Source organism: Labrus mixtus, chromosome 11 (genome assembly GCF_963584025.1).
Source record: "Labrus mixtus chromosome 11, fLabMix1.1, whole genome shotgun sequence".
NCBI lineage: Eukaryota > Metazoa > Chordata > Actinopteri > Labriformes > Labridae > Labrus > Labrus mixtus.
Window position 1 is genome coordinate 15,496,865 of NC_083622.1, and position 25,251 is coordinate 15,522,115.

General features: G+C 41.3%; 1 protein-coding gene across 2 annotated transcripts in view; it reads right to left on the minus strand.

Moving 5' to 3' along the window:
- Window positions 1-25,251, minus strand: part of grik5 (glutamate receptor, ionotropic, kainate 5) — an 83,298-nt gene that overhangs the window by 4,993 nt on the left and 53,054 nt on the right. Inside the window, exons 6-21 of one of the 2 annotated variants that reach the window (XM_061050300.1) lie at window positions 24,770-24,867; window positions 24,131-24,296; window positions 19,812-19,990; window positions 19,027-19,080; window positions 18,103-18,261; window positions 17,575-17,727; window positions 15,134-15,238; window positions 12,493-12,600; window positions 10,671-10,874; window positions 9,577-9,690; window positions 8,908-9,017; window positions 8,481-8,654; window positions 7,021-7,186; window positions 5,649-5,874; window positions 2,282-2,410; window positions 1,012-1,133 (exon numbers count right to left, since the gene is read on the minus strand). In XM_061050300.1, coding sequence (XP_060906283.1) covers window positions 1,012-1,133; window positions 2,282-2,410; window positions 5,649-5,874; window positions 7,021-7,186; window positions 8,481-8,654; window positions 8,908-9,017; window positions 9,577-9,690; window positions 10,671-10,874; window positions 12,493-12,600; window positions 15,134-15,238; window positions 17,575-17,727; window positions 18,103-18,261; window positions 19,027-19,080; window positions 19,812-19,990; window positions 24,131-24,296; window positions 24,770-24,867 — 2,267 coding nt within the window. Of the gene's footprint in view, window positions 1-966; window positions 1,134-2,281; window positions 2,411-5,648; window positions 5,875-7,020; window positions 7,187-8,480; window positions 8,655-8,907; window positions 9,018-9,576; window positions 9,691-10,670; window positions 10,875-12,492; window positions 12,601-15,133; window positions 15,239-17,574; window positions 17,728-18,102; window positions 18,262-19,026; window positions 19,081-19,811; window positions 19,991-24,130; window positions 24,297-24,769; window positions 24,868-25,251 lie in introns of both variants that reach the window. The other variant, XM_061050299.1, reaches the window with a different exon arrangement.

The window sequence follows — 25,251 nt, forward strand, 5'->3', positions numbered from 1 at the left end:
AAGCATGGTAAACAAAAAGTCGCAAGAGAAGCGAGGGCACAGAGATCAACAGATGGAGGAATGGTTTGAAAAGAGAAAAGAGGAGTTGATGGGGCAGGACGTAGAGATGGACAGAGATGGGAGAATATCCAAGGAGCAGAGAGAGTTATTACAATCCAAACACACAGGACACCAAAATGTTGTTTAGTTCATGGGCACTTCATCATGACACTATGCACTATGAACAAACAGGCAGGCCTTTACACTCAGGTGCACATACACAAAGGCACACTCACGCATACAGCAGCTGTGCACACACCCACAAATCTTTTTTTTTCATCATTGCCACTACTGCACACATGAAGGACAAAATGCATCAACACGTCAACTACAGACAAACAACATTCTCATTAAATCATAATCAAAATTCATGTGCTCACATAAACAGAAACAGTACTCATTATCGGAGAACAGACACTGATGGAGGTGTGTGTTTGAGAGAGAGAGACAAAAGGAGACACACAGTGAGATGGGTGAGAGGTAGTCCAAGAATGGAAACGAAGAATACCAGCGTACATGTGAGGCATGTAAAAGAAGATACATCATGACATTTAATGCCAGGGAAAAAAGATCACACTACTTCTTTATGCAAGCAAATATTGGCATTTCTCAATATTGCTTATCCGTACCATCAAGTTTAGCTCACAAACACTTGCTGTTAAACACCAAAAAGGGCACACTGACTTCAGAACAGGCAGGACATGCAAAGGGAAATATCTATGTCGTTTACATTTTGGACACTACAGCAGTTCAGTGCCGCATACTTGAACATTCCTTTCATCTCACATGCGCATAACCTCAAATGTAACAGCACACACAACACAAACAAATGGAGGCAAAAGCTGAAAAGTCTACACACTTTCCCTCTCTCACACTCACACAAAACATAATAATTTAAAGGGTTGGCGGGATGCCATGGGAACCTACTGGGGTGTGTCTGTGGGGTCGGCGAGGGCAGGTATGAGGGCATACCTCATCTGTCTCTGCCGAGCGGCGTGTCGACCACACAAACTCCATTATGGCCACGAACACGGCAATGATGAGGCCACAGATCAGCACCACAAAGATGCCCCCAATGTTCTCCATGCCAAGACCTGGAGGGGGAGAAGCCACAGGAGACAAATAGAAGCACACATCATATGCAGAAGCACAACGACAACGTTCAAATGGCTTTTTTCCCACTTGGCTTATGCGGCGTACATTACATCCAGTGAAAATATTTGTATGGGACTCGTCTCTGGGAGGGATTACAAAAGGGCATATCCCAAAATGACTTCCTAAAAATAATGTTCTTATTGTTGGCTTTGGTTGGGAGAACAAAAAGCTTTTGACGGACAGTCCAGCAGAAAATTGAAGAGTGTTTTTAAGAGACACTTGTCTTTCTAATTAAGGGGGGTGCAAGTGTTCAACCAATTATTCTTTGGACCTGACTCATATTAGGAACTAAAAATCTGGAATCCTCAGCCTCTGCAGCTCTGATTTTTAACTGTTCCTTTTAAACCTGCCTCTTGAAAGTATCTTGACTTTATGCAAGTGCAATACTAACCTGCTAGAGTGCTTTCTCAAATGGATTAAAAAAATTAAATTGCCCATGATAAAGTGGCTGAGTCAATGCCAGAATTAAAGTGCACTAAAACGTTTGAGATACACGTTGCAGATGGAACTCAATGAGGCTGAAAGTAAGGTGTGAAATCTCTTCTCTTTTTTTAAAGTTACAGAACCCACTTTGAAAAGAGAATTTTATTTGACAGCAGCAGCCTTAGCAGAGTGAATACTGTGGCAGTTTCATTGTCTTTGTCGTTTAATCAGGCACAGATAGACACACACACACACACACACACATGCCCGTTTATCAGGCACAGATAGACACACACACACACATGCCCGTTTAATCAGGCACAGATAGACACACACACACATGCCTGTTTATCAGGCACAGATAGACACACACACACATGCCCGTTTATCAGGCACAGATAGACACACACATGCCCGTTTATCAGGCACAGATAGACACACACACACACGTGAACAGACACACTCACTCTAATAAAATTCCCATTAAACACCACCTGAGACAAACAGGAAACATTTGGGAGAGTAGATTGTGCTAAGCACCCTTCACAAGGACATTAGGTTAGGCATTAGCCATTAGCTGGACTGTAGCAGGGAGTGAGGAGACTATTACTGAGGACATTAGAGAGAAAGAGGGAGAGGAGGCAGACAGCTGCGGTCGACTGACCCTTGGCACGGTGGTCCTCCTCTTTGGGACATTGGCCTCCCTCCCACCACCTCCTCTTCAGTATCTCCAGCCTGTTATTCTCCTGCAGCTGGAGGATGGCCAGTGTGATCTCATCTCTGAACGGAGACCCTGGCAAATGACAGAAAGCAGGCTAAGAGCAAGTGGCGGGGGATGAATGAGGTAGTAGAAAAAGAGGCTGAACAAGAAAGCGATTCTTTCAGAGGAAGAGAAAAAAGTGAAATGAAGAAAGCATCAAAGAAAAAGAGAAGGAATCCGTAGGAAAGACTTGCTGTTTCAGGCTCGAGATGGCTACGAGTGATCTTACTGTGAGAATAAAGAGAGGATTAGAGAGAGATAAAGAGTGAGATTACATCCCGACAGAGCCTGTGGTACAGCTGCTGGTCAGACAGCATTCAAAGCATGCTTAGGACTACGGAGAGGTTTAAGGGTTATTTCTCCTGAAAATTCAAATCAATTCTCTCAGCAACCTTTGTTTATCTAGTAATGAAGACAATCAGGAGACCTCAACGTGAACTTTTTTTCATATGACCTACTTTCAGCAAGAAGACTATTAAAATGAAACCTGTTGAAAATTGCTTTGGTCTTTGATTCAACATGAATGATAATAATTATGAAAACACAATTTATTTGTAAAGCCCTTGACATTTGAAACAAGAGAATAGAAACAAGAGGATAAGAATGTTAACCAAGTGGAAATGTAGCCTGATGGACTGAGAAAACAAATTTAGGTAATAGCTCAGTAATTCAAAGTTAAAATATGTATATGCAGCTCTTTAGCTCAGCTTGATTTTAAGTTATTCAGTGTGCTGAGTCAGGCCATACATCAATGATCACATCCATACAAGGTCAGAGCTTTAAATAATGGTCATATTTAAAATGTATTATCACACTCAAATCCGACAGAAATGCGGTATCATCTCATACTCAGAATCTGTATTGAGAAGGTAAAACTCTGAGGTTTCCTAATGGATGTTTTTGTGGTCCTAAATTCTCTCATTTTCGTCACATCTGTGTTTGCTAACTTTCTCTTATCTTCTCCACACCTTTGGTCGTCTAAATCTCACTTTCTGCCTCTCTCTCTCTGGTCATGCCCTCTTCCTCCTGGTTTGAAAAGATCACTCCGATGTGCTGAGCTGGAGCTTCAGAGGAGTCTGACGTGTGTGGAAAAGCAATTAACTGGATGTTCATTACTTCCAGTTGAAATACTTACTAATCCCTAAGATAAAAAATAAATCAACCACGTACAAGACATTTCTCAGATCTAATCTCTCACCATTCAGTACTACTACATGTGTCTGTTTAGCATAATTGATCTCATGAAGGTGTTTCTGCCTCAATGACAGCAAAGTGAGTTTTGTCTTTGATTAGGTCTCTAGACAAGGTCCTTAAGATCAGCATTTTTACACGGTTTTAATTAAACATGTCATCATTACATTTTTTAATTACTGTAAATCTGTGTCATAACAGTTTAATGACTGAGTGTGCCTGTACTCATTATGTTTCACCTGCCTCTTTATCTGCATGTGGTGCACTTTCTCATCCTTTCATTTTGAATCCACTGCTCCATTGATCATCACTACTGCAATAAAACATCTTAAAACAAACTCTGTACTGGTATCATGAGGTCGCAGAGTTTCTGCCCAACAACTTAAAATTAGAAATACCACTAGACATACAACCTTAAACACAGGGATGGAAAATTCAATTCAATTCTGCAATCTTTTTTTTTTTCCTATGATATTTTACTTATAGATATATATGTACAGTATACACCTACAAAAATTGTATTCAACCAAACCAATCTAATAAAGGAAACTCTTTTGGAAGGACTGAAAAGGTGTTGCTTCTAAAGGAGACACAACAATAAAAGTTTAGGCACATGATAATAAAGACTCTTACTTCTGTTTAAAGCTTCATTTGGATCCCTAAACTGCTGCTCTGTTGTGTTTTCTCTTGAACATTTCAGTAATCTTTGTGATAAGATAATAACTCATAGAAGCACTCATTATTTGATATGTTGTTTGAAATATGTTTGCCTGAATTCACAAGCTGTGGTGAAATACTGCAGCAGTGTTTTTGCTGCGCTGGTTGCCTGCTGTTATTTTTCCAGTGGACTTCCGGGCCTTTATTGATAAATTATATGTCAATTCAAAGACATGACAACCATGCTCGTGACCTTCTGTGACCTTTACACCAAAGACAAGGCCGATCATAGCCTTAAAACAGCAGGCATGTCAGCCGAGGCGCACAGAGAAAAAGAGATTGAGTGTCTGCTGTAGGGGCTTGTAGGCTTTGAAATGCCCTGCCTGAAAATGACACTGACTAAATCAATATTGATGTTCTCAGAACCTATTTATAGTCTTCAAGGACTGGTGATAATTTCTCCTTTCCTTTATTATTTCCATTCAGTATTTTGCCTGTTTGTTATGGTTACAACACAAACTAGTTCAGTAAAAAATGACTGAATAATGACGGGGATATTAACGTGTTTGATGAAATTAATTCAATACATATTTGAAAGTTATTACTTAGTTATAATCATATGGAATAAAAAGTCAAGTTTTGTATGAAAAACGATATTTTGTGTTTCAAAATTACTATGTAGGGGATAATGTACAGGGAGGGGGTCATTATGTAAAGGATAATGTACAGGGAGGGGCTCAGGGAGGGGTTCATTATGTAAAGGATAATGTACAGGGAGGGGTTCATTATGTAAAGGATAATGTACAGGGAGGGGGTCATTATGTAAAGGATAATGTACAGGGAGGGGTTCAGGGAGGGGTTCATTATGTAAAGGATAATGTACAGGGAGGGGTTCATTATGTAAAGGATAATGTACAGGGAGGGGGTCATTATGTAAAGGATAATGTACAGGGAGGGGTTCAGGGAGGGGTTCATTATGTAAAGGATAATGTACAGGGAGGGGTTCATTATGTAAAGGATAATGTACAGGGAGGGGTTCATTATGTAAAGGATAATGTACAGGGAGGGGTTCAGGGAGGGGTTCATTATGTAAAGGATAATGTACAGGGAGGGGTTCAGGGAGGGGTTCATTATGTAAAGGATAATGTTCAGGGAGGGGGTCATTATGTAAAGGATAATGTACAGGGAGGGGTTCAGGGAGGGGTTCATTATGTAAAGGATAATGTACAGGGAACGGGTTGTTGTCACAGAAAGGACAGGCAGAGCAGGACTCTGACCCGATCTTGTATTTTTCTGCATCTATTTCAATTGTCAGTTTTTTCACAGGAAAGCAATTCATTAAGTAATTAACAAGCATACTGGATGCTGTTATTGACCAATCAGAATCAAGTCAACATTGATGTTCAATAACACGAGTGATTACCCAGTGGCATGCCGATGCCGTAGCCCTTTGTGTCCAGCAGGCCACCGATCTTCGTGAGATTGCAGTTGAGGCCGCGGTGGTACTCGTTCATGGTGCTCTCCATCAGGAAGGCGTACTTGGAGTTGACCACACGGGCGATGCCCTCCTCTGTGCTTTTTACAAAGACACTGGGCTGCTTGGAGTTCATGTAGTTCCACATGCGCTGGTAGATCTGGTATCTCGAGTTCTGTAGAGGAATGGAAACACAACAACGGGAATTCAACTATGCCTACAGAATGTTTTTATACTCGAGGTCCTATCATCCATCTTTGAAGCAGAAATCAAATGGAGGTCGATAAAAATGAAAGAGTGAAGAAAAAAAACCCAGATAAACAGGGGATGAAATGCTCGCAGAATAGAGAATCCAGTGTGAATTATGACAAGCAGAGTAAAACATCAATGGCAAATAGAGGGAGAATAGGAGAGAAAAGAGCAGAGGGGGAAAAGCGACGAGTTAAGGCAGCAGATTACTCGCTCATGGCACTGCTGATGCATCATCCTTCATGCAGTTGGAGGTAAATCAGTACACAGGAGGTGGTACATCACATCAAGAAAAATATGGCAAGCTTGTTTAAAGGATTACGTTTTTAAAGAGTACAATTACATGTTGTATCCCTGTGTGTAGCGCATGTGAAGGAGGGCTGTGTGTAATAATTGCGTGTGCATTCTGTATGAGTGTGTTGTAAGTCTGTGTGTGTGGATTAGGCTATGAGTGGGTTAATGTACTGTAGCATTGAAACTGGCTCATGAAGGCAAACGTAGTCTTTCAAATAACCTCAATATGGGCAAACACCACGTGAATAAAACACACACACACACACACACACACACACACACACACAACTTACTATTTGGCATGTAGCCATTCCCCATGTATTCTCACAAATAAGCAAATGCGTATTTTTTTATACACTCACCTACACATGCTCCCACGTGCAAACACACCTACACAACCATACACACTTACACGCGCGCGCTCTATGACAAACACAGATGCCGACACAGATGCCAGAAGCGCTCTCATAAGCAAACACAGGCAGTCAGCCACTTAACACAAACAGCCGTAAAGAAAACAACAGAGAAACTCAGAGAAATGGTAACATCTGAGGACAGGCGCTCACTCCGGGCATGGCGATAAAATACTAAAACCATACAGGCACATACATATGCAAAGACTTCGGCAAAATTCTAGTCATCAATGCATTTCAGGAATTTGTCTGACTCTAAATCAATTCAACTGCCATGCAGATAAACACATACGTAATCAAAGACATATATACTGATTCAAAAGACTGAAAAACAAAAGGACAATAGCTGCTAGTGTGGGCTGTACCATGAAGAAGGTCATGGTGCTCCCTCCATGGATGGTGCCATACTCAATGTTGGTCTGGTCAGCCAAGTCGTCAGGAGACTCGATGGGGACCTCCATCCTCTGCACAGTCAGGAAGGCTGCTAGGTTGGCCGTGTAGGAGGAGATGATGATCAGGGTGAAAGCCCACCTATTGAGGGGGGAGACAAAGGGAAGACGAGAGAGAAATGGATACATGCAGGGATGGGGGACATGGATCAAATATGTTGTCATACTATTGCTAGAAGCATTTCTAGAACACAAAATGTATATAGAAGTAAATTGTTTTCGGAAAATCAATTAGGACATATTTTGTATAACAAAAAGGTATTGTATTGTTTTTTTGGCAGATAGGGGGAAGGAAATGCCTGACAAACAAAGATATTTCATTGTGTTATTCAACTGCATTAAATACATCTAGCACTACAATCAATCATTCCAACTCATTGATTTGAAACATAGCCCTTAGTAACCTATGATACCAAGAGATGTTTAAAGGAGAGTTTCTAACATCCAAATTATTTTTGCCCACAGTATTTATCAGCATGTCCTGTAACCCTGAGGTAAAGTGAGGAGAAGGGTTCAGGTTTCCTGGACTAACAGATAACAATCAGCACGCAAAAACCTTGAGGATTGGACTTTCTTATGACCCCTCTTTCATGTTTAAAAACTTTATTGAAGAAGAACAAACTGCATGTACTACACTTAATAATACTGCCTATCTCTTATCTTCCCCAACTCTGTGTAAATTGCTCCTCTTGTCTTCCTCTACCCTTGTTTTTTTTTTTTTATCTCCTCAGCTCTTAGTGATTCTTTTCTAAGCACAAGTCTCTTTTACAGTTTCTCTGTTGCCATAGGAGTATCATCAGGCTGCTTTTGCATTTCTGTGAACTTAGCATTTTTGTATTGTTTGCTTGGAGTGCTGGAGCCCCGGGACTGAGCTATACATCAGCTATTTGCTTGAAATTTTAAATGTAAATGTCATTATCATACGCAGCAGATGTGCAGAAGAGAAAAGCAACGCACAGGAAAAAGTTCTCCATGAAGAAGTTGCAAGTCTGTTAATTTGTTTTAAAATACATGTCTAAGGGGAGCTTTTGAGAAAATGTGGATCCTTGAAATGTGGATCACAAAATGACTAGTTTGTGTCTTGAATGGTGCTTAAAAAGAGTAAGGGAGTTCCTTCACTTCTAAAGTCTAATCCGAGTACATCTGCACTGGATCTTTAGATCATACTTGTGTAAGCTACACACTAGGACATGACTGGCTTTCAAACTAGCTGTGATGTCACCTTGTTCTTACACACTTCTAAACTAGATTTAATGTTGGCCTAGAGAAACCTTCCCCTTCAGAAGATGAAAGTGAACATAGCTTTAAGGACTTAAACTCTAATATCAACTGGCTGTTGCACACACCAGCACAAGCGTACCCATCCAGTAACTCACCACACTCCACTAACACATCTGGTGGACAGAGCTCTGGGCATAATCTCTGATCCCTGCTGCATGAAACCTCCCACAGGGAACCACAGGCTGTTTCCCAGGGTGTACTGGTTCTCCAACATGTCCCTGCGTTCTCGCAGACACGGGTGAGGGTTGTACCACTCGTAGGGGCTCAGCCTGGCGGTGAAACACATGTACAGTGTAAGGACCTTGAGGTCACGCTGCAGCACAGCAATGTACTTCTGTCATATCATTCAAGTCACTGGAAATTAGTCATATGATCCCTGTCAAACTGTCTACTGGAGGTTGTCTGAGGTAAAAAAAAAAATCTGTTATGTGACAGGCGACCCATGTTGTACAAGATAAATGGCAATAGAGCAGGGATGTGAGCTGCAGACTATCAGGACAGTGTGTGATGTAATGTATGGACCTTGCAGCCAGGAAGAGCACGCAGCTGACAGCCAGGTAGGCGAGCAGCATGAAGAGCCAGACAGCTGGAGAGAAAGGATCAAGGAAGGAGAAGTAGCCTGGCTTCCGACCCTGGTGCGAAGAGAAAGAAGAGGAGGAGGAGAAAGAAGGATCCACCGAGAAAGACAGAGACAAACAGGAAAGTACAGCGTGTAAGAAATCATCGTGTCACATCTCAGCAGTCAGGTCATGCCTCCTTTGCACCACAGGAGGGCACTGTGTCCTACACTGCACTCTGATAGTAAGTCTGCAGTGCTTTGATACGCTAATGCTACAATCCATAAATGCTCTGTTTCACAATGCCTGCTGCTGAAGCACATCTGGCTGAGATCCAGAAGCTCATTAGCAATGTAAAGCTGCCACTGTTACCCAGTTACAGAGCACTGACTTATCGAACAATTCAGATTACACCTATAAATTTCACTGTGGACAGAGTGGATGCAGCTTACAACACAAACACAGTCCTTAGCTTCAAACAGGGGATCAACTCTGTTGAAATATTTATTTTGATTGGTTAAGAATCAGCTACAAAATGTTGCCAGTGGTCTTCGGTATGACCCCATCAGCTTTAAGGCAGTGAGAACAAAGATATGAAATCAAACATTAGATCTGTATCTGGTATCACTCTCACCAGTTGAACTCTGTACAAGATGCTGATCCCTAGGGTCATGAACGGCTTAGAGAAGTCGATAACTTTCTCTCTCTCCGACGTGATGGTGAAGCCTGCCACGGCCAGGTCTGCTTTCTGGGGATTGACAAAGATAGATAGGTGGTTAGATTGTAGCGGGGGCGAGAGAAGGATCGAGGCAGTTGAGGAGAGTCAGGAAGAAAAATGGCAAGCGGTCAGGTAACTCTGCAAAAATAGAAAGACACTTGATGCTGAGAGGTCTGTTTGTGCAAAATGTTGACTTCCCGAATGAGAAATGAAAAATATGACTGTGCACTTGAAAGCACATTTTGAAAATCATACAGAACATGCACTCTGTCCCTTTCCCTTTTGGCAGAAACACACACACATTACCCACCATGCAAACGAGGCTAATTGCAAGCAAAGCACTGGATGACTGGTCTCTGCACCTGTATAAAAACCTTGCAGGTCTCTGGTCGTTCTGCCTCCCCTCCATCTCTTCCATTAAAAGCTAATTGATGAACATGGGCTGCTAATTAGAGCTGAGTGATCATGCAATGGGGAGGGCAGGGAGGGAGAGGAAGCGTGGAGAGCAGGGGGAGCACCAGTGTGGCAGGCCCCACACAGGGACCACAGCCTGGTAATTGAAGTATACCGTATGGTAATTAAGCAAAAAGGGGCTCTCATTAGCCTGCTTCAACCAGAGTGTCTGTCAGAGGCGCACTCGGCCTAGAGAGAGAGAGAGAAAATGAGTGGGGGGTGGTGCTGCTATTTGGATGGAAAATTGTTACTGCATGGAAAGATGGTGTGGACAATTTTAGGCAATGCTACTGCTCTCTTTTAGGGAATTATCAAGTCAGCTTTTGTCCTAGATAAGAGACTTATTCCCCTCTGAGGGCAATTTGAGACATGGGGAGTTACAGCAGAGTTGTGCTTTGGGGCTACAGCAGGGTATGTGTGTGTGGGCGGGTGGGAGTGTGCATGCAGGCTTTGGTGTGTGTTTGTAGAGACACTGGTAGGAGTGTCTGTATCTGTAGTGTGTGTGAGACAGTGAGAGAGAGAAAGCGAGAATAGGGCGGGAATAGGCGAGTACTCACCCTGTTGATAAGCTCTCCAACCATTCCAGTCCAAGAGCCGTTGGGCTCTGGAGCACCATACAGCCCATCATCCACCAGCTTGATCTTGAAGGAGAATTTTAAGGTGTCTGCCAGCTCCCTTAGCATGTCAACACAGAAACCCTCGTACTGGTCATTGCCCTGGAAGTCCTGGTAGTTGTCTCTGCGCATCACATACGGGTTCTCCTGAATATGAGGGGAACAGAAGGGATGTTAATCCAAATCTAAGAATATCCTGTTGGAGGTGGGATAATGAACGGAAATGTTTCAGAAACAGAGACGTGTCAATAGTAGATTAAATGACATTTCAGGATATATGCTTATTTGGTCGTAGGCAGAGGATGATGAAAAGATCAATACCAATCTCATGAGTCCCTTAAATAAGCTACAAGCAGGATTTGATTAGCTTCAAATGACACAGAAAAAGGCTGAAACAGCTTGCCTGATCCTATCCAATGTTAAAGAAATCACCACCTTCACCACCTTCAAATCTGCCTTTATAACAATTTAGAGTTTAGTTTGTTTTAAATGTGAACTCCAGCCTTTTTGTCAGGTTAAGTCAATCTAACAATAACAGTGCTAACCTGAGAATGGTATCAATATTCTCTTCTGACTCTTTGCAGAAAGTGAATAAGTGTCTTTCTAAAAATATCAAATTACGTCTTTAACATTCAACAATCTACCAGCACAAGCTGCTTTTAGTGTATTATTGGTCATGTTGTCAAAGCAAGAGTCCCTTTTTTACAAACCATACTCTTTCTAAAGCATTTTGAGTCTCCCATTAAATTAAATAACATTTATTTAAAGGTTATGTCTGATAATTTTACACATTCAAATCAGTTTTATTTGCCATGGGGTGCATTACTCAGTCTGTCAAAACAGTGCTGGACAGACTTTAAAGTAGGGCACTGAGTTTTCAAGACATGGGACTAAAGCAGGCAGGGAGAGTCTTAACAAAAAAAAAGATATATTCAGTTTCATCAAGGGAATTGGAGGATTCAGCTTTTTTGGAGCTTGACCAAAACTTTGTAATGGGAGAGAGAGGGTCAGGATATTTTGGCTCCTGTAGAATCAATTTAGACAATACTTTTTTTCAATCTGTCTCCTGTGAGTCCCCCAACATTATGGATGTCCAATAGTAAACTGAGTACTCTTTTAAAATACATAAACTGGCTGGTGTAAAAGTGCTGCGCAAGGAGGTGAGAGAACCAAGAAGGCAGACATACACAGTGACCTCAGTCTGGCCAGTGGACTCAGACAAACTAGGCAACCAAGAGAGGCAACAGACGCTGCTGTCACAGTCTAATGTTTTGACCTAAAGGAAGAATTATTTCACAAAGCAAACATATGTGGCACGGAATATGCATGACTGCTACAACCAAAGATAATATTGTTTTAGGTGTTTGTTGCATTTTTTCATGTATTTGTTTAAATTGTCTTTCTTAAAAATAATATTCTATAACATACATTGAGGCAAATGTAACATTTCATAAATCTGGATCAACCAAGGAAAGGAAATCCATAAATCAAGGATGACGGAGCAGCCTCATGTAAGGATGTTTTGATGATGATATGACTCCTGAATGACACAACTTCATGTGTTTGGAGCAGGATATTGATGGTTGGAATGTAGTAACGCATCCCTGAGAGCGCTCTGTCAGCTTCTATGACAGCTAAAGTGACAGCAATATTAGCAGAAACAGATTGCGACACAGTGTGAGCTGCAGCACAGCCTGTGCAACACAAAAACTACTTTGACCTAACCGGCCGACGAGTTGGTGCAGGAGCTAACTGTGACCCTTACCAGTATGGTGGTGACAATGAGGGTCTTGTTTGCCAGCGTCTCTGACACATTGATATCCAGACTGGTGGAGTTCATTGCAAGGGTGTTGTTAGAGTACCAGATCCCGATCTAACAGAGAGGAGAAAGCAGGAGGAGATCAATGGCTATTGTGCAAAGAATATTGTACTGTTGAGCTCTAACTTCACCTCTACTGAAGTAGTTTATTGTTCTGGCAGGCTACACACCATCTGTAGCAAATACGCATCTCAGTGAGTACATTAACACTATTGGGTTATTTTATTGAGTAGATTTCATGTTGAATATTTAATGCTTTGCTTTGATTTCCATACTCATTCTTACTGTAAACACACACTGATTTAACAGCCCGTATATCAGCCATACACATCCCTTCAGCACTATGCATTGTAATATAAAAAACAACCTGTTTACAAGCAGAGCAATGAGCTGAAACATGTTGGCAAATACCTGAAAGCTTTCATGATCCCGGGTTTTATTGCTGTGTTTATTTTTCTCTTTACTTACACCTTTCTTAAATTGCTTAAAAAACAGCCCACGAGTTGCAATTTTATGGAGATAGTAAAGTCACTTAGGTAGATAAGAGCGTGATTATGATCTAACCAATGTGCAGAGGTGGAACCGCAGCTCTCAGAGGCATTTCTTTTGGAGATCTTACTCTACATCTCTCAATAGGTCAGAGGAGCGGTAATGACTCCTCAGACAGAATCACAGTTTTTCTACGACACTCTTTATCCTGCCCTGACATTTAACAGTGGTCTTTCCTGCCTACAGTGTATGCTGCTGTGCTGAGAGGTGTGCAGAGTTAAGGAGTTAATTATTGCTACCTAGCTGAGTTAACATGTAGGTTTAAGAATGGTTATGAGGGGGTATTTGCTGTTAGCACGGGAACCATTTGGCCTCTTGTAGAGCATGACAAGACATAATAAGAGAATGTGGAAAGAAAGTGTTTCCTGCAGGTAATGAAGCGCAGCGTAATTCCCTTAGTCTGGATCTGCAGTGATGTGTGTAATCTTGCTTCATTAAATCTTGACTTTGAAAAGCAGGTGAAAATCTTTTCTCACCTTTTCTTCTAATGCTCTAATGCTTGGTTGTGCATTAGCAGAAATTGACAAGAATGGTCCTTTACACCTCGTTAGCTGGGTCAGATATTATTTTCGATTTTAGGTTACAAACTGTGTTAATCTATCCTGTAAAAACATGGCTGTGGTGTGGTGTGGTGGAACTAGTAAATACTATGTAAGACCTACAGGGAAGATCTTAATTTAAAATAGCAATTTCTATTTGCACATTTTCCTGGAATCTTGCAAATTGGATGCTGAGCAAAAGTAAGGATTACCGCTGCTAATACCAGCAATGCACATTTTTTTGTTTTTGTCTGATTGTAAGCCACATCGCTGTGATCAATTCTAAAGGCTGAAAAGGGGTAGTAGGGTAAAATAATACAGGATTCACTGGAAGAAATTGTGTGCTTTGACATAATGCACTGAAATCTGTGATGCTGTTATTTGAAAAATGACATGAATTTTTTTGTATTTCCTTCCTGTAAAACTTCTGGATGCCAATAAAAATAAAATTGGAAAAAATAAAATAGCAATTTCTAACTCAACTTACTGCATGTTGCAAACACTTAAGTTTAAGTTTCTACTTGTGTTGTTGAACCTCACTGTACAGTGATTTATTTTAAATCTAAAATTCAACCTTTTTCCTTTTCCCGTAAACGTTAACTCGACCACAAAAAGGGCCTTCATCTTTAGGACAGGCTCAGTCACGATAATGTTGACAGATTCACCAAATATGGCGACTTTACTAAACCTCTTTAGGATTACAACAAAGCGTTACAATGTGATCTTAATGTCAGACAGACTTGAACTGAGAGGCCGTAAATGTTAAGACAACTAGTCTAATGGATTCAAAACCAATACAGATTAAACATAAGACACTGCAAGCCCAGTTCGAGACGAGGCAGAGGCTAAAATAAACTAAAAGTCTCCATATAAATATAAAACAGTTCAGGAGCAGTAAGCAGATCTATCGGCATATCTGCACTGTACTGAGCCTGAGGCCAAAAACAAATACTGTCCTAGAAATTAATGTCACTGTATGTAGCCATGGGAAGAAAATGAATCAACCATTAATAAAATAACCTATCTGTATCTTTACATCATAAAACATTAAGTCAACATGCAGGCTGAGAAAAAAAAAAAAGGTTTTCAGGGATAAAAATAAACTTTGATAGGACATGGATCCTTAAAGTGATACATACATAACACTTTGATTAATGACATACTGGACCCTATATTAACCTCCAATAAAACTTTAGCAGCCTTTCAATAAAATGATCACGATGCTTGAGCAGTTAATTTATTTACCCCTCAGATAAAGTAAATGCTGTCTGACTGTCCGATTGGCAGTTTACACTACATTGCTGTCAGGTGAAATGCAGTAAAGATGAGTATTATGTTAGAAGAAGAAAGTAGAATAAAGATTTTTTGGCTGTGACGAGGCTGACCTCAGCGTTAAACACCTCCCTCGTCTTTGTGACATCATACAGTAGACCTGTAACTAACCTATGGCCTTTAGGTGACTTAACCTGGCTGATGCATGATAACAGGAGACCTCTGACCTCTTTGTGACCTCCTCTGTGCTTCTCTAGGATCCTCATGGTGTAGTTGGTCCTCTGACCTTTGCTGTTGAACTCCACACGGCCGGTCAGACCATCATACTCCACCTGGCAGGCAGAGGCAGAAAGTGAGGTGAGGAAGTATGATAGAAGACAGGAAAAGAGGAGAGAGATGTGGAAATGAGATTAAAGTAGGCAGAAACAATGAGGATTAATGGAGATATACACATATACACACACGGCAATTTTCTATTAAAAAAAAAAAACTCTTCTTCACACTATCCATCATCATTAGGCAAAGAGAAACTATCTACAGTATTTAGCAGAAAGAGAGGGTGAAAGACAAGGAGCCAGAAAGAGCGACAGAGAGGAAGTATCTGAGGCTGGACCAGACATGGACGATCAGTTTTGGATCAACTTTAAGAAGAGGAGAGACAGTGACTGACTGAGCACAGAGGCTCAGACAGAGAAGCAAAAAAAAGCCAACAGCTCCCTAATAAGACTCAAAAGAGCACCTCACAGCTCAGCTCTTCCTCTCCAGAAGCCCAGGTGCCGGCACAGTAAGTGAGATCTATGATGAATGGCACGATGCTGAAGATGAAGCACACCATGATGTTGACTAACAAAGGCAGATGTCGGGCCGGTGGGGAGAAGGCAATGAGAGATGGGGCTCAGGCTGCCTTGACAGCAGGTCGTCGATGAGAGAGACACACACACACAGACACCCGGAGATGGGAGATGACAAAGAGCAACAAAAGACAGAGGTTACATGCAGCATGACATGAGGATGACACATAAAGGTGTGAAACTGTTGTCTTAAGTCAACTGAGAGAAAATGGATGGACCATAGTTCTGATAATCATTTAAGTATTTAAAGCAAAAATGCCACCACAACTTGCTCACACATGATAAAAAAAACACATAGATGTATGTTTTTTTTAAACATGGACACATGCTGTGACATTTGGAACACATGGAGAAATTCTGAACTTGCTTGCACTTTACAAAATTCACCAAAACCATGTTTCCAATGTACAAAGTACATGCATCACATGTGCAAATACGTACATATGTCCTACATATTTTGAATATGAAAACATGTTTTGGTCAAAATCATTCGTTCTCCATCAGTGTTTCTCTGATTTGTGACGTTACAATATGATTTTTTTTGGGAACTGTTTGTCATTTGTAGTTGGGATATTAATCTATGGAGTTAGATCAGTCTCAATATTCACAGATGCACACAGAAGGATTCACAAATGTATTTCAATGCACACACAAATATATTTCAAGTAAACAATGGGTCCATCAAAAGCCGCGGCCCCAACACATCGGCCGGAATATCACCAGTTTATTTAACACCAGTTAAACCAACGACACGCAGTCAATATAGCCACCACGATAAACAACTTCCACGTATAGTACGACAATCACAGAGACTATTTGTGCTGGTCAGATTAAAGATGACTTGATCAGATTGTCTGATAGCTAGGCTAATCGCTGTATGCGCAGATGCAACGCTGAAGTGATCACATTAAATCATACCCTTGAATCTACGCTACTGTGATTGGCTGAATAGGAAGGAGACATCTGATTGGCTACAGACATTTCCTTGCTGAAAAAAATGCATTTGTGAATCTAACCACGGCAGGGGAGTCTCAAAAATCCCACACACAAATGCAGTGAGGTTCACAAATAACAAACAGATTGTAAATGCAGACTCAACAGTTTATATATTTGTGGATTTCTATTACATATATACAAAACTATAAATATTTGTGTGTGAATCAGAAATACATTTGTGAATCCTTCTGTGTCCATTTGTGAATATTGAGACTGATCTAACTCCATATCAATCTGGTATTTTTGAATAAGCTATAGCTTGATTTTTCCTTGAAGTGTCAGAAAAATTCTTTGACTTCAATGTTGTTGTTTTTTCGAAATGTTTAGTTTTTTCAAACCAACATTGAAAATCCAGCCATTCTGTTTATTATCACGTACAATAGAAAAAGAGCAAACTTTACATTTTATATTATGGAAAGAGCCTTTTTGCTAGATATATTACTTAGAATATTAAGTGTTATCCCAATACTTCATGTTATCTTCATTGACCTATTGTCTAATCATCTATTATTTTGATGATGTTAACTTTCAGGTTTTGGAAGATTTTAAATTGCTATTTTCCACAAATCTCACTTTAATTTACTCTACATAATAAATACAAATATTCATTAGAACATTCAAAAGTTGTTTGCCACATCCAAACTTGTTTTTGGGTGAAAAAAAAGTTTTTACTATGATGATCATAAATGGAGCCCAAACATTGAAATAATGCTACAACAAATATGAACATCAAAAATGTCAACATCTGAAGACATGAAATTCAGTTAAATTGACCTTTTTATTTCACATTCTGCACATATTCACACTGATCAGCTGTTTACCATGCGCAGGTAGTTCATAAGACTGGTCCCGTGCTGCCAGATCTGAGGTGATGTGCAGCTGAGCGGCTTCACTCCGATTTCCTGACTGCGGTTCAATTCCCTCACCGCCCCCACCACCACATGCACCGCATCAAACATCAGTGCAGACGAGAGCTGTGGCAGAGGGAGAGGAAACAAGAGAATACAAAGGGGGGGGAGGGGGGGGGCAGCAAAGAAAGACAAGGAGTCGAGGGAAAAGATGCAATGAAGAGAAAGGTGTGAGCAGAGATGATTGAACGGTTAACCGGGAAAAAAAGAAGAGAGAGAGAGCAGAGATGCGGTGTATGAGTAAACCAGTGGGGAAGAAACACAGATGGAAACATCAATACCCATTAAATGCAAGCAAAAGACTAGCTGAATCTCTTTAACTGCTCCATGAATCAGCGTGAGGAATAAACTAGCTTAATGTTACGTGGCATGCAAACAAAGCTTTGGGAATGACTCCTGAATGTGCGCATGCATGAATACTCAAGTGTCCGTGAGACTGACCGCGGGGCCGGGGTACGTTAGGTCACAGCCCTCCCTCCACGAGAGGTTGAGGCTCCTGATGAACTCCAAATAGAAGGGATGGGTGGTGTTGAACATGGAGAAACCCACAATGTTGGACTGCTCATCTACGATGTCATCCAGTCTCAGTAGCGGGAAGTCCTTGAGAGGAGTAGGAAGGGAAAGAGTGAGGGTGTTTGCAGAGAGCGAGAGAGAGGGAGAAAATTGAGGTGAGTGACAATGTTGACAGTGTTTCAAATCTTGAAAAAGACTCTGCAAAGAAGAGTGTGATGGAGAAAAAGAGAGGCTACGGGGAATGACAAAATCTAATCTCTGATGGAGGAAGAAAAAAAAAATAGACACATAGGAAAATTGGGAAAACAGCGATACAGGAGAGGTTGATGGAAAGACTCCTGTACCTTTTGCTGAAATTTAAACACAAGACAGAGTCATGAGGCACAAGAGCACATCATGCACAGAGGGAGGGGGGTCAAACTCCTGCGCAAAGCACTAAGTGACTTATTAACTGAAATGATAGAAGGGGAGGTGAGTATATCAAAGCAGCAGATTAAAACACTAGAAGCGTAGAGAAGGTGGCGGGTGGCAGGAGAAAAAGGGCACATCAAGACTGTCATTACCTTCACCTCAGGCCCCCTTTTCTTCTTTTTTTGCTTTTTTTAAACGCCATCATCCTCTGCACGCCCACATCTTTGTACAGTACGTTCATTTTCCATCCTTCATCTCCACTCTCTATTCTCTCTCTGTCACCTCTTTCATCTCCATCTATCTAACACTCTCCCTGCCTTTGCACCTTTTTTTCCTCATGAACGGACAGAAGAGCCGGAGCAGGAGAGAGGTAACGAGTGAACATGGAGGGCTAGGAGACAGAAGAGAGGGAAGTGGCAGTATGGGGGAAAAAGCTCTTACCATTGTGGTGAGGATGTACTTGTAAAATGCTGATGTCATCCCAAGCTCTGACGCCTGTAGGACATAGAGAAAAGTAGAGGGAGGTTAAAAAATAAGGAAGAGGCAGGTGGAATACAGCAGGAGGAAAGAGAGGGATGTTGGAGAGATTGATGGAAAGAGAGAGAGAGAGAGCGAAAGAAAGGGCAAAGGAGGAGAGTTATTGAGAGGCAGAGAGCAAAGGAGGCAGTTGGGGGACAAAGATGGGGAGAACATGGGGGAGGAGGGATACGTTAATCACAGTTTTACATCATCATGCGAACACTAGGACATTTCGCTGAGGGCATACAGCCGCTGCGATGTGCCCAGCGAAAAAACATCCCATACGCATTCAAACTGTGAGTCACTGCGCTGGCTATCGGCATTACAGGCCGTAACATGAATCAGAACAAGCCCGGGTAGCATCTGCACCGCAGCCCTGCAAAATGTTCTTTTGTCAAATACTTTCTTAGGAGGGTAAGTGATTGTTGCTGGCAGACATGAATAAGTATTGTTTCCCTGTGCAGCTCTGGAGGACAGAGGAGGTAAAAATACATGTTTATACTGTTACAACAGCAAACATGAAGCCTATGGGACTTTGGAAGAGCTGCGTAATTATTTTACAGATGATAAACTCTGCATACCCTTCAAAGAATGAAACCTGAATTTTCCTGTATTGATTTTTTTTTTTTAAACAGTGTGCATACATTTGTAACTTTCTTATCCTGCTTGTGTGGGTAGATTAAAAGAAAGTACGTGTGAGAACTGACCTTCTTTAGGATGAGATAGGAGACAGACGCATTGGCATCAATGATGATGGTGGCCACTTTGTCGTCACGGATCTCCTTCAGCAGCGGGGTAGGGTCCAGGTTGTCATCGAGCATCCTGATTGACAACGTCTCCCGGGAGATGAGAAAGCGGCGCACCAGTTCCTCCAATCTCAGCAGGCCTGAGGCAGAGCCAGAGCAGAGCCAGGTCGCATATCAATGTCTGTATCAGTACACACAGTTCACATTTCCAAAAGCTTGGCATGACATGTAAAAACCTTGATTCATCCTCGGACTGTCACATATTTCTGTCATTTCTGTCAGTGTGACTGATTGTTTCACTAAATCAGCAGGAAATGAGACATCAAGTCGCATGAGAACACATCTGCACGTTCTCTCTTTATAGGACTTACTGTGTTTGTTATTTAGGACTTTTTTTGAATTATTTGTATTGTTTTATGACCTCCACCAAGGACTTTTTCCATTTAGCGCCATATGTTTATTTGTTTTTTTTTATTAGCATTATATCTCAATCGGACCCCTTCACCAATCCAATGGACATTACTTTTTTAGGATGTCTCGATCCATTAGATCCATGGATACTGTCACCTGGCTCTCACCTGCTGCAACAGTTTATTTCACTCGATGACTATGTGTCAATCTAAGTGTTTAACATCAAAGGAACAGGTCTGCATTAGAGCAACACAAACTTTTCCAGCAGGTACATCTGACTCTTTGTTTTCTTGAGTTACATTTTCAGATGTAAACCATATTGTTCATGTACATACTGTATATTAAACTAAACTGTTTGTTCAATAAGATAAAGCCTTTACCATAGACTATAATTACCCATGACTTTTTCTAAAGCACAAGACCGAAATAGACAGAAGATTAAAATGCTACCAGAAGGCCAACAAATAGGGAAATGTTGTTTTGAGCTTTACTCATTTCTTCTTATTAGATTATCTAAAGATACAACTAGCATAAAATGCATCCTTGTGATTATGCACAAGGTAATGTCAACATCGGATACGATGCAAATTCTGCTTCCTGCATATCTAATATCTATTGAAAATGTTGTCAAAATTTAAAATGAATTATTTTAAGAATACCTTTAGTCATAGATAAGATTCATTATTCACAGAAATACAACAAACCATTTCTTTTTGATGTTGTTGTAAAAAGGGTCAAGCATTTTTGTCCTGACACATTGTTCACGTTCTTTAAGATTGGAGAGTCTGCTTCTCCATACCAATACAAACGTACTGAGAATAATTATTAGTCTCTTGTAAAGATTTTCTTAAAAATTCTTATTAAAGTACTTTCTTATTGCTCACCTTATGTATGTGAGCTGCATATTTGACCTCACTCCCAACTAATTTTTATGTCCCAAGTTCTTAATCATACATTATGCATTATAAACTGTGTTAACATAAAAAAAATACATATGGGCTCCAAAAGGTAAACACAATGTGTTTTTACCATTGATCTTGCATGACACGATATAACTCTGTGAGTCCAAATCTTTGTCCAAATCTATTTTTATTCCCAGACAAGATTTATGTGTCCTTCAAAATGTATTATCGGCAGCCAATCAGAATGACATATTTCAAAACATTTTCTATTAAAAGAATAATAAATGAATTGTGTTGGTGCAGCTTTGGCAGGAGCATGTGCTCCTTGAGTGCTTGTAAATTATGTTGTGTCTGTTGTAACATCCATCAAGTAATTATTTTCAAATCTTTGAGGTATGTATTTATTTAGCAAAATAGTTAGAAAACCAGAAAATCATCATAACAAAAAAGAATAGGGTTGCAAGGAGTCTACAGAATGAAATGATGGATAAGACATGGGGTAGAAGCAATAACTGAAATATAATGCTTGAGACAAGTCTTCTTCAAGCGAATTTCTCTCGAAAATGAGTATAACCAATGGCAGTCAAGACTCACTTGATATTGTGTGTGGAAGCTGCCTGTACTAGAAAGTCTACCTTGCTGCATCCTAATTGTAATTCCATGGTAAAGCACCCCTAGCTATGTAAATAAGTGGTGGTGGGGCAGGCATCTGGGGGACAGGGTGGAAGAGGAGAGGGAGGAGAAGAGGAGGGGAGAGAGGTAGCACACAGAGCCCTTCAGCAGGAGAAAGCCTCTGTAAGCAGTGGGGTAATCACTGAACCAGGCCAAAACTTTAATTAGTTTGAGGAAGGAGGGGAAAAAATCAATGCACTTTACAGCTTCCTCTCCCCCTCGCTCACTCTTCCTTCCTTCACATATTCTCTCTCTCACACCAACCTCTCTATCTCCGTTGTCTTCAGCCATGTGCTCTAGTTACCTCTCTCTGTCTTTATCCATCTCGCTCGTACGCCGCCCGTCGCCATCTCCTCATCCTGTCTCCCTCTCCCCGTCTTTAACCTCATCCATCTCATGAAAACTGCATAATGGAATTAGGCTCTGATAGCGCGTTGTGACCCAGGCATAGCGAGAGAAGGATACGTCGGAAATGACCCAAAATCTCTGACTCACTCTCATTTAACTGAATATCTATGGACTGTGACTTACACGACTAGAAGAGAGAGAAATTAGATTAATGCCTTTAACATGCTGCTGAAAAAGTGCCTGGATTCTAAATACGCTGCTTAATTAGCAGTGTGTGCATGGTGGGTGTCAATAAAACGTGTGACTTCACATATTACCCGCCTCACTGACAAAATAGAGAGCATGTCTGCTTCACTTGAACACACCACTCTACAGCGGGGTAAACAAGATGAATAAAACAAGTGGGCTGGTGGTAAACATTGTGTGATGTTGAACCCCTGCAGCTGCACAGCAGAGGCGCACACACAATCACACAAGTACCCCAAAACACACTCACACATGTACGGACATCCAGAGCAAACAATACACGCACGCACTCGTAAATTGGCACTTGAGCACATGCATGTGTAAGGACAAAGCGAACCACAGAAAGGAATATACCAGACACACACAAACCGAGCCTCACACACCCACTCGCAGTCTTTCAGAGGAACAAGCCTGTTGAGTGGCAGTTAGCACCTATTCTGCAGCCATGGCAACCAGCTCCATGGCGATAGATAGTGCAGCCAAGTGGGTCAGAGTCTGCGAGTGTGATAACCTTGTATAGATCACCTTCAAGACGGTAATGTTACACACACTCACAGCCCTCAGTCTACCTTGCAGATGATGCGGCATCTTTTGGCCCCGGGAAGGTAACCATCGGGCGATCTGCAGCTTCCGATTCCCGTGAGAGGAGAAACCCAGTGAAAAAAAAGGCTCTTATCTATCTGTTCAACTGATCATCAAACCTGGAAAAAAAAAGATGTCTGATGCTATTTCAAAGCTCTTTTACTTCAATAAAATGACAAGTCCCCCAGGAATTCAGCTTACTTCCAGGAAAAACACAGGAAGGCTGTTTAACTGCTGTGGGGATAATGGAGGAATCTCAATGAATTCATCAATTTCTGATAATGTCACAGCTTTTTGTTTTGTAATATCTACCCTTTCGCGCTGCCATGAAAAGTGACTTCAATGCTAGTCCCTTTTATTTTGTATCTAATTACCCTTCAGTTTTTGTAGGGCTCTACTTGGCTGCATCACAGCTCAGTTTTACTTCCTAATTGATGAAAAATTCTGCCTATTATTCAGAGTGAAATTTAGATGTACAATTATCTTGCTTCCTTCTCCCCGCATAGTGTATTCTGTAATAAATTCCCCCGCTTTGTTTGAATATGACAGCTACCATCAGACCAAGAACTTAAATTCCTACGGGCTCTGATCGGGCAAAAGCATAATAAATCAATAATGCACTCTCTCAAAATGAAAAATAAAGAGTGCTACTGACTAAGCCCTGAATCCCTTGTGACGTTTAAACTGACTGAGTGCCTGGTAAGTTAAATCAAATGTCCCCTAAGTTCTTTCAATACTGGAAAGCAGTTCAAACAGGAATATTTATGAAATTGGTTTAGCCTAACAACTCTCTGAGGTGGATAAGAGACAAGGTGCTGGTGAGTAATAAAGTGTGAGGCTGCTTTATGAGCTGTGCTCTGAACTCTGACAACAGACACAACTTTATGACCAGACTGTCAAAATGAGTGTCCAACAGTGCAAAACAGTCACATCCGCCCAAACAGTGTGAATGTGCCAACACTCCCACAGACAAACATAAACACAAACACACAAATATAGAAGGTGAGTAAGCTAGCGAGGACAGATCTCATGCTTTCACACCCACCTTAACACAAAGACAGCCATGCAGTCACAAGTAATCTAATGTAAAAGTGTAAAAGAAAGTGCAGGTGTACTTACATTCAGCCTTGGCACAGACGAGGCTGGCAGAGGGGTAACTGAACGAGCGCAAGATGGCTCCTATGGCCAGGCTCAGGTCCTCGTTGCTAGGGTACAGAGTGACAGAGGCGAAGCGCAGGTATGGCAGGCGGGGAGTCTCCTCCGGACCGATCTTTACATGAGGGATCTAAAAAGAAGAACAGAGGACAATGGAGCTTTTGCCACCCATTTCATGCAATGTCATTAAAACCTTTTGAATTGAATCCCGAGGCTAGGAGACAAACATTAAGCAAGGGAAATGTGTTGTGATTAACTCCCCTCCAAACACAAACAACAAGGGGAGAAAAAGAAGCTCCATTAGAGAGGCTATAGGGTGAAAAGAGAGATAAGAAAGATGGAAACGGTAGGGAACAGAGACACCACCAAGAGACAAGGATGAAAGGCAACAGTAAGAAAGGAGAAAAGGGTTGGAAAATGAGGATGATGGTTAATTATGTGAGAGGAAATTCAATAGGCAAGAAAAACAGAACCTCTAGACACATCAATCAAGACCTCTGTGTGGTTGGGAGGGGTAGTAAGACAGATATTAGATGCTGGTATACACACAAACATACAGACTTGCACATACTGGTGTGTGTGTTTAAGAATTTCCACACTCACCTCCTTCTCGCCACATATATGACTGACAGTAGAGCCAGAGGCGGGGCTGGAGGCGGGACCTATCACAGAGACGACGCCTTTGGGTAGAATCTGACACACTGAAAAGAAAAAAGGGACAGTACACACTGACTATGCTGACACACACACACACACACCTGTTTTATTTTGATGGCAGCACAGAGTTGGTTACAATAGAGGCTGCAGTCAGGAGACTTTGCTCAAGGTGCACTGTGAGTTCAGTTTAGCCACCGATTATACTGTAGCAGCACAATCAGCCTCATTATTATCAGATTTATTGTGAGATAAACTTGCCGATGAGAACAGTAGGGTAGGTCAGGGTTCTCCTGCTGCTATTATTCACTTGTTTAGACACTTTTAATGATTGTAATGATTCTAAAGACATGTTGGACTAATTAATCTCTGGCATCAGAACAAGACTAACAGAATGGTGGTTGCCTTCCATTAACAAATGCCAGATTGCT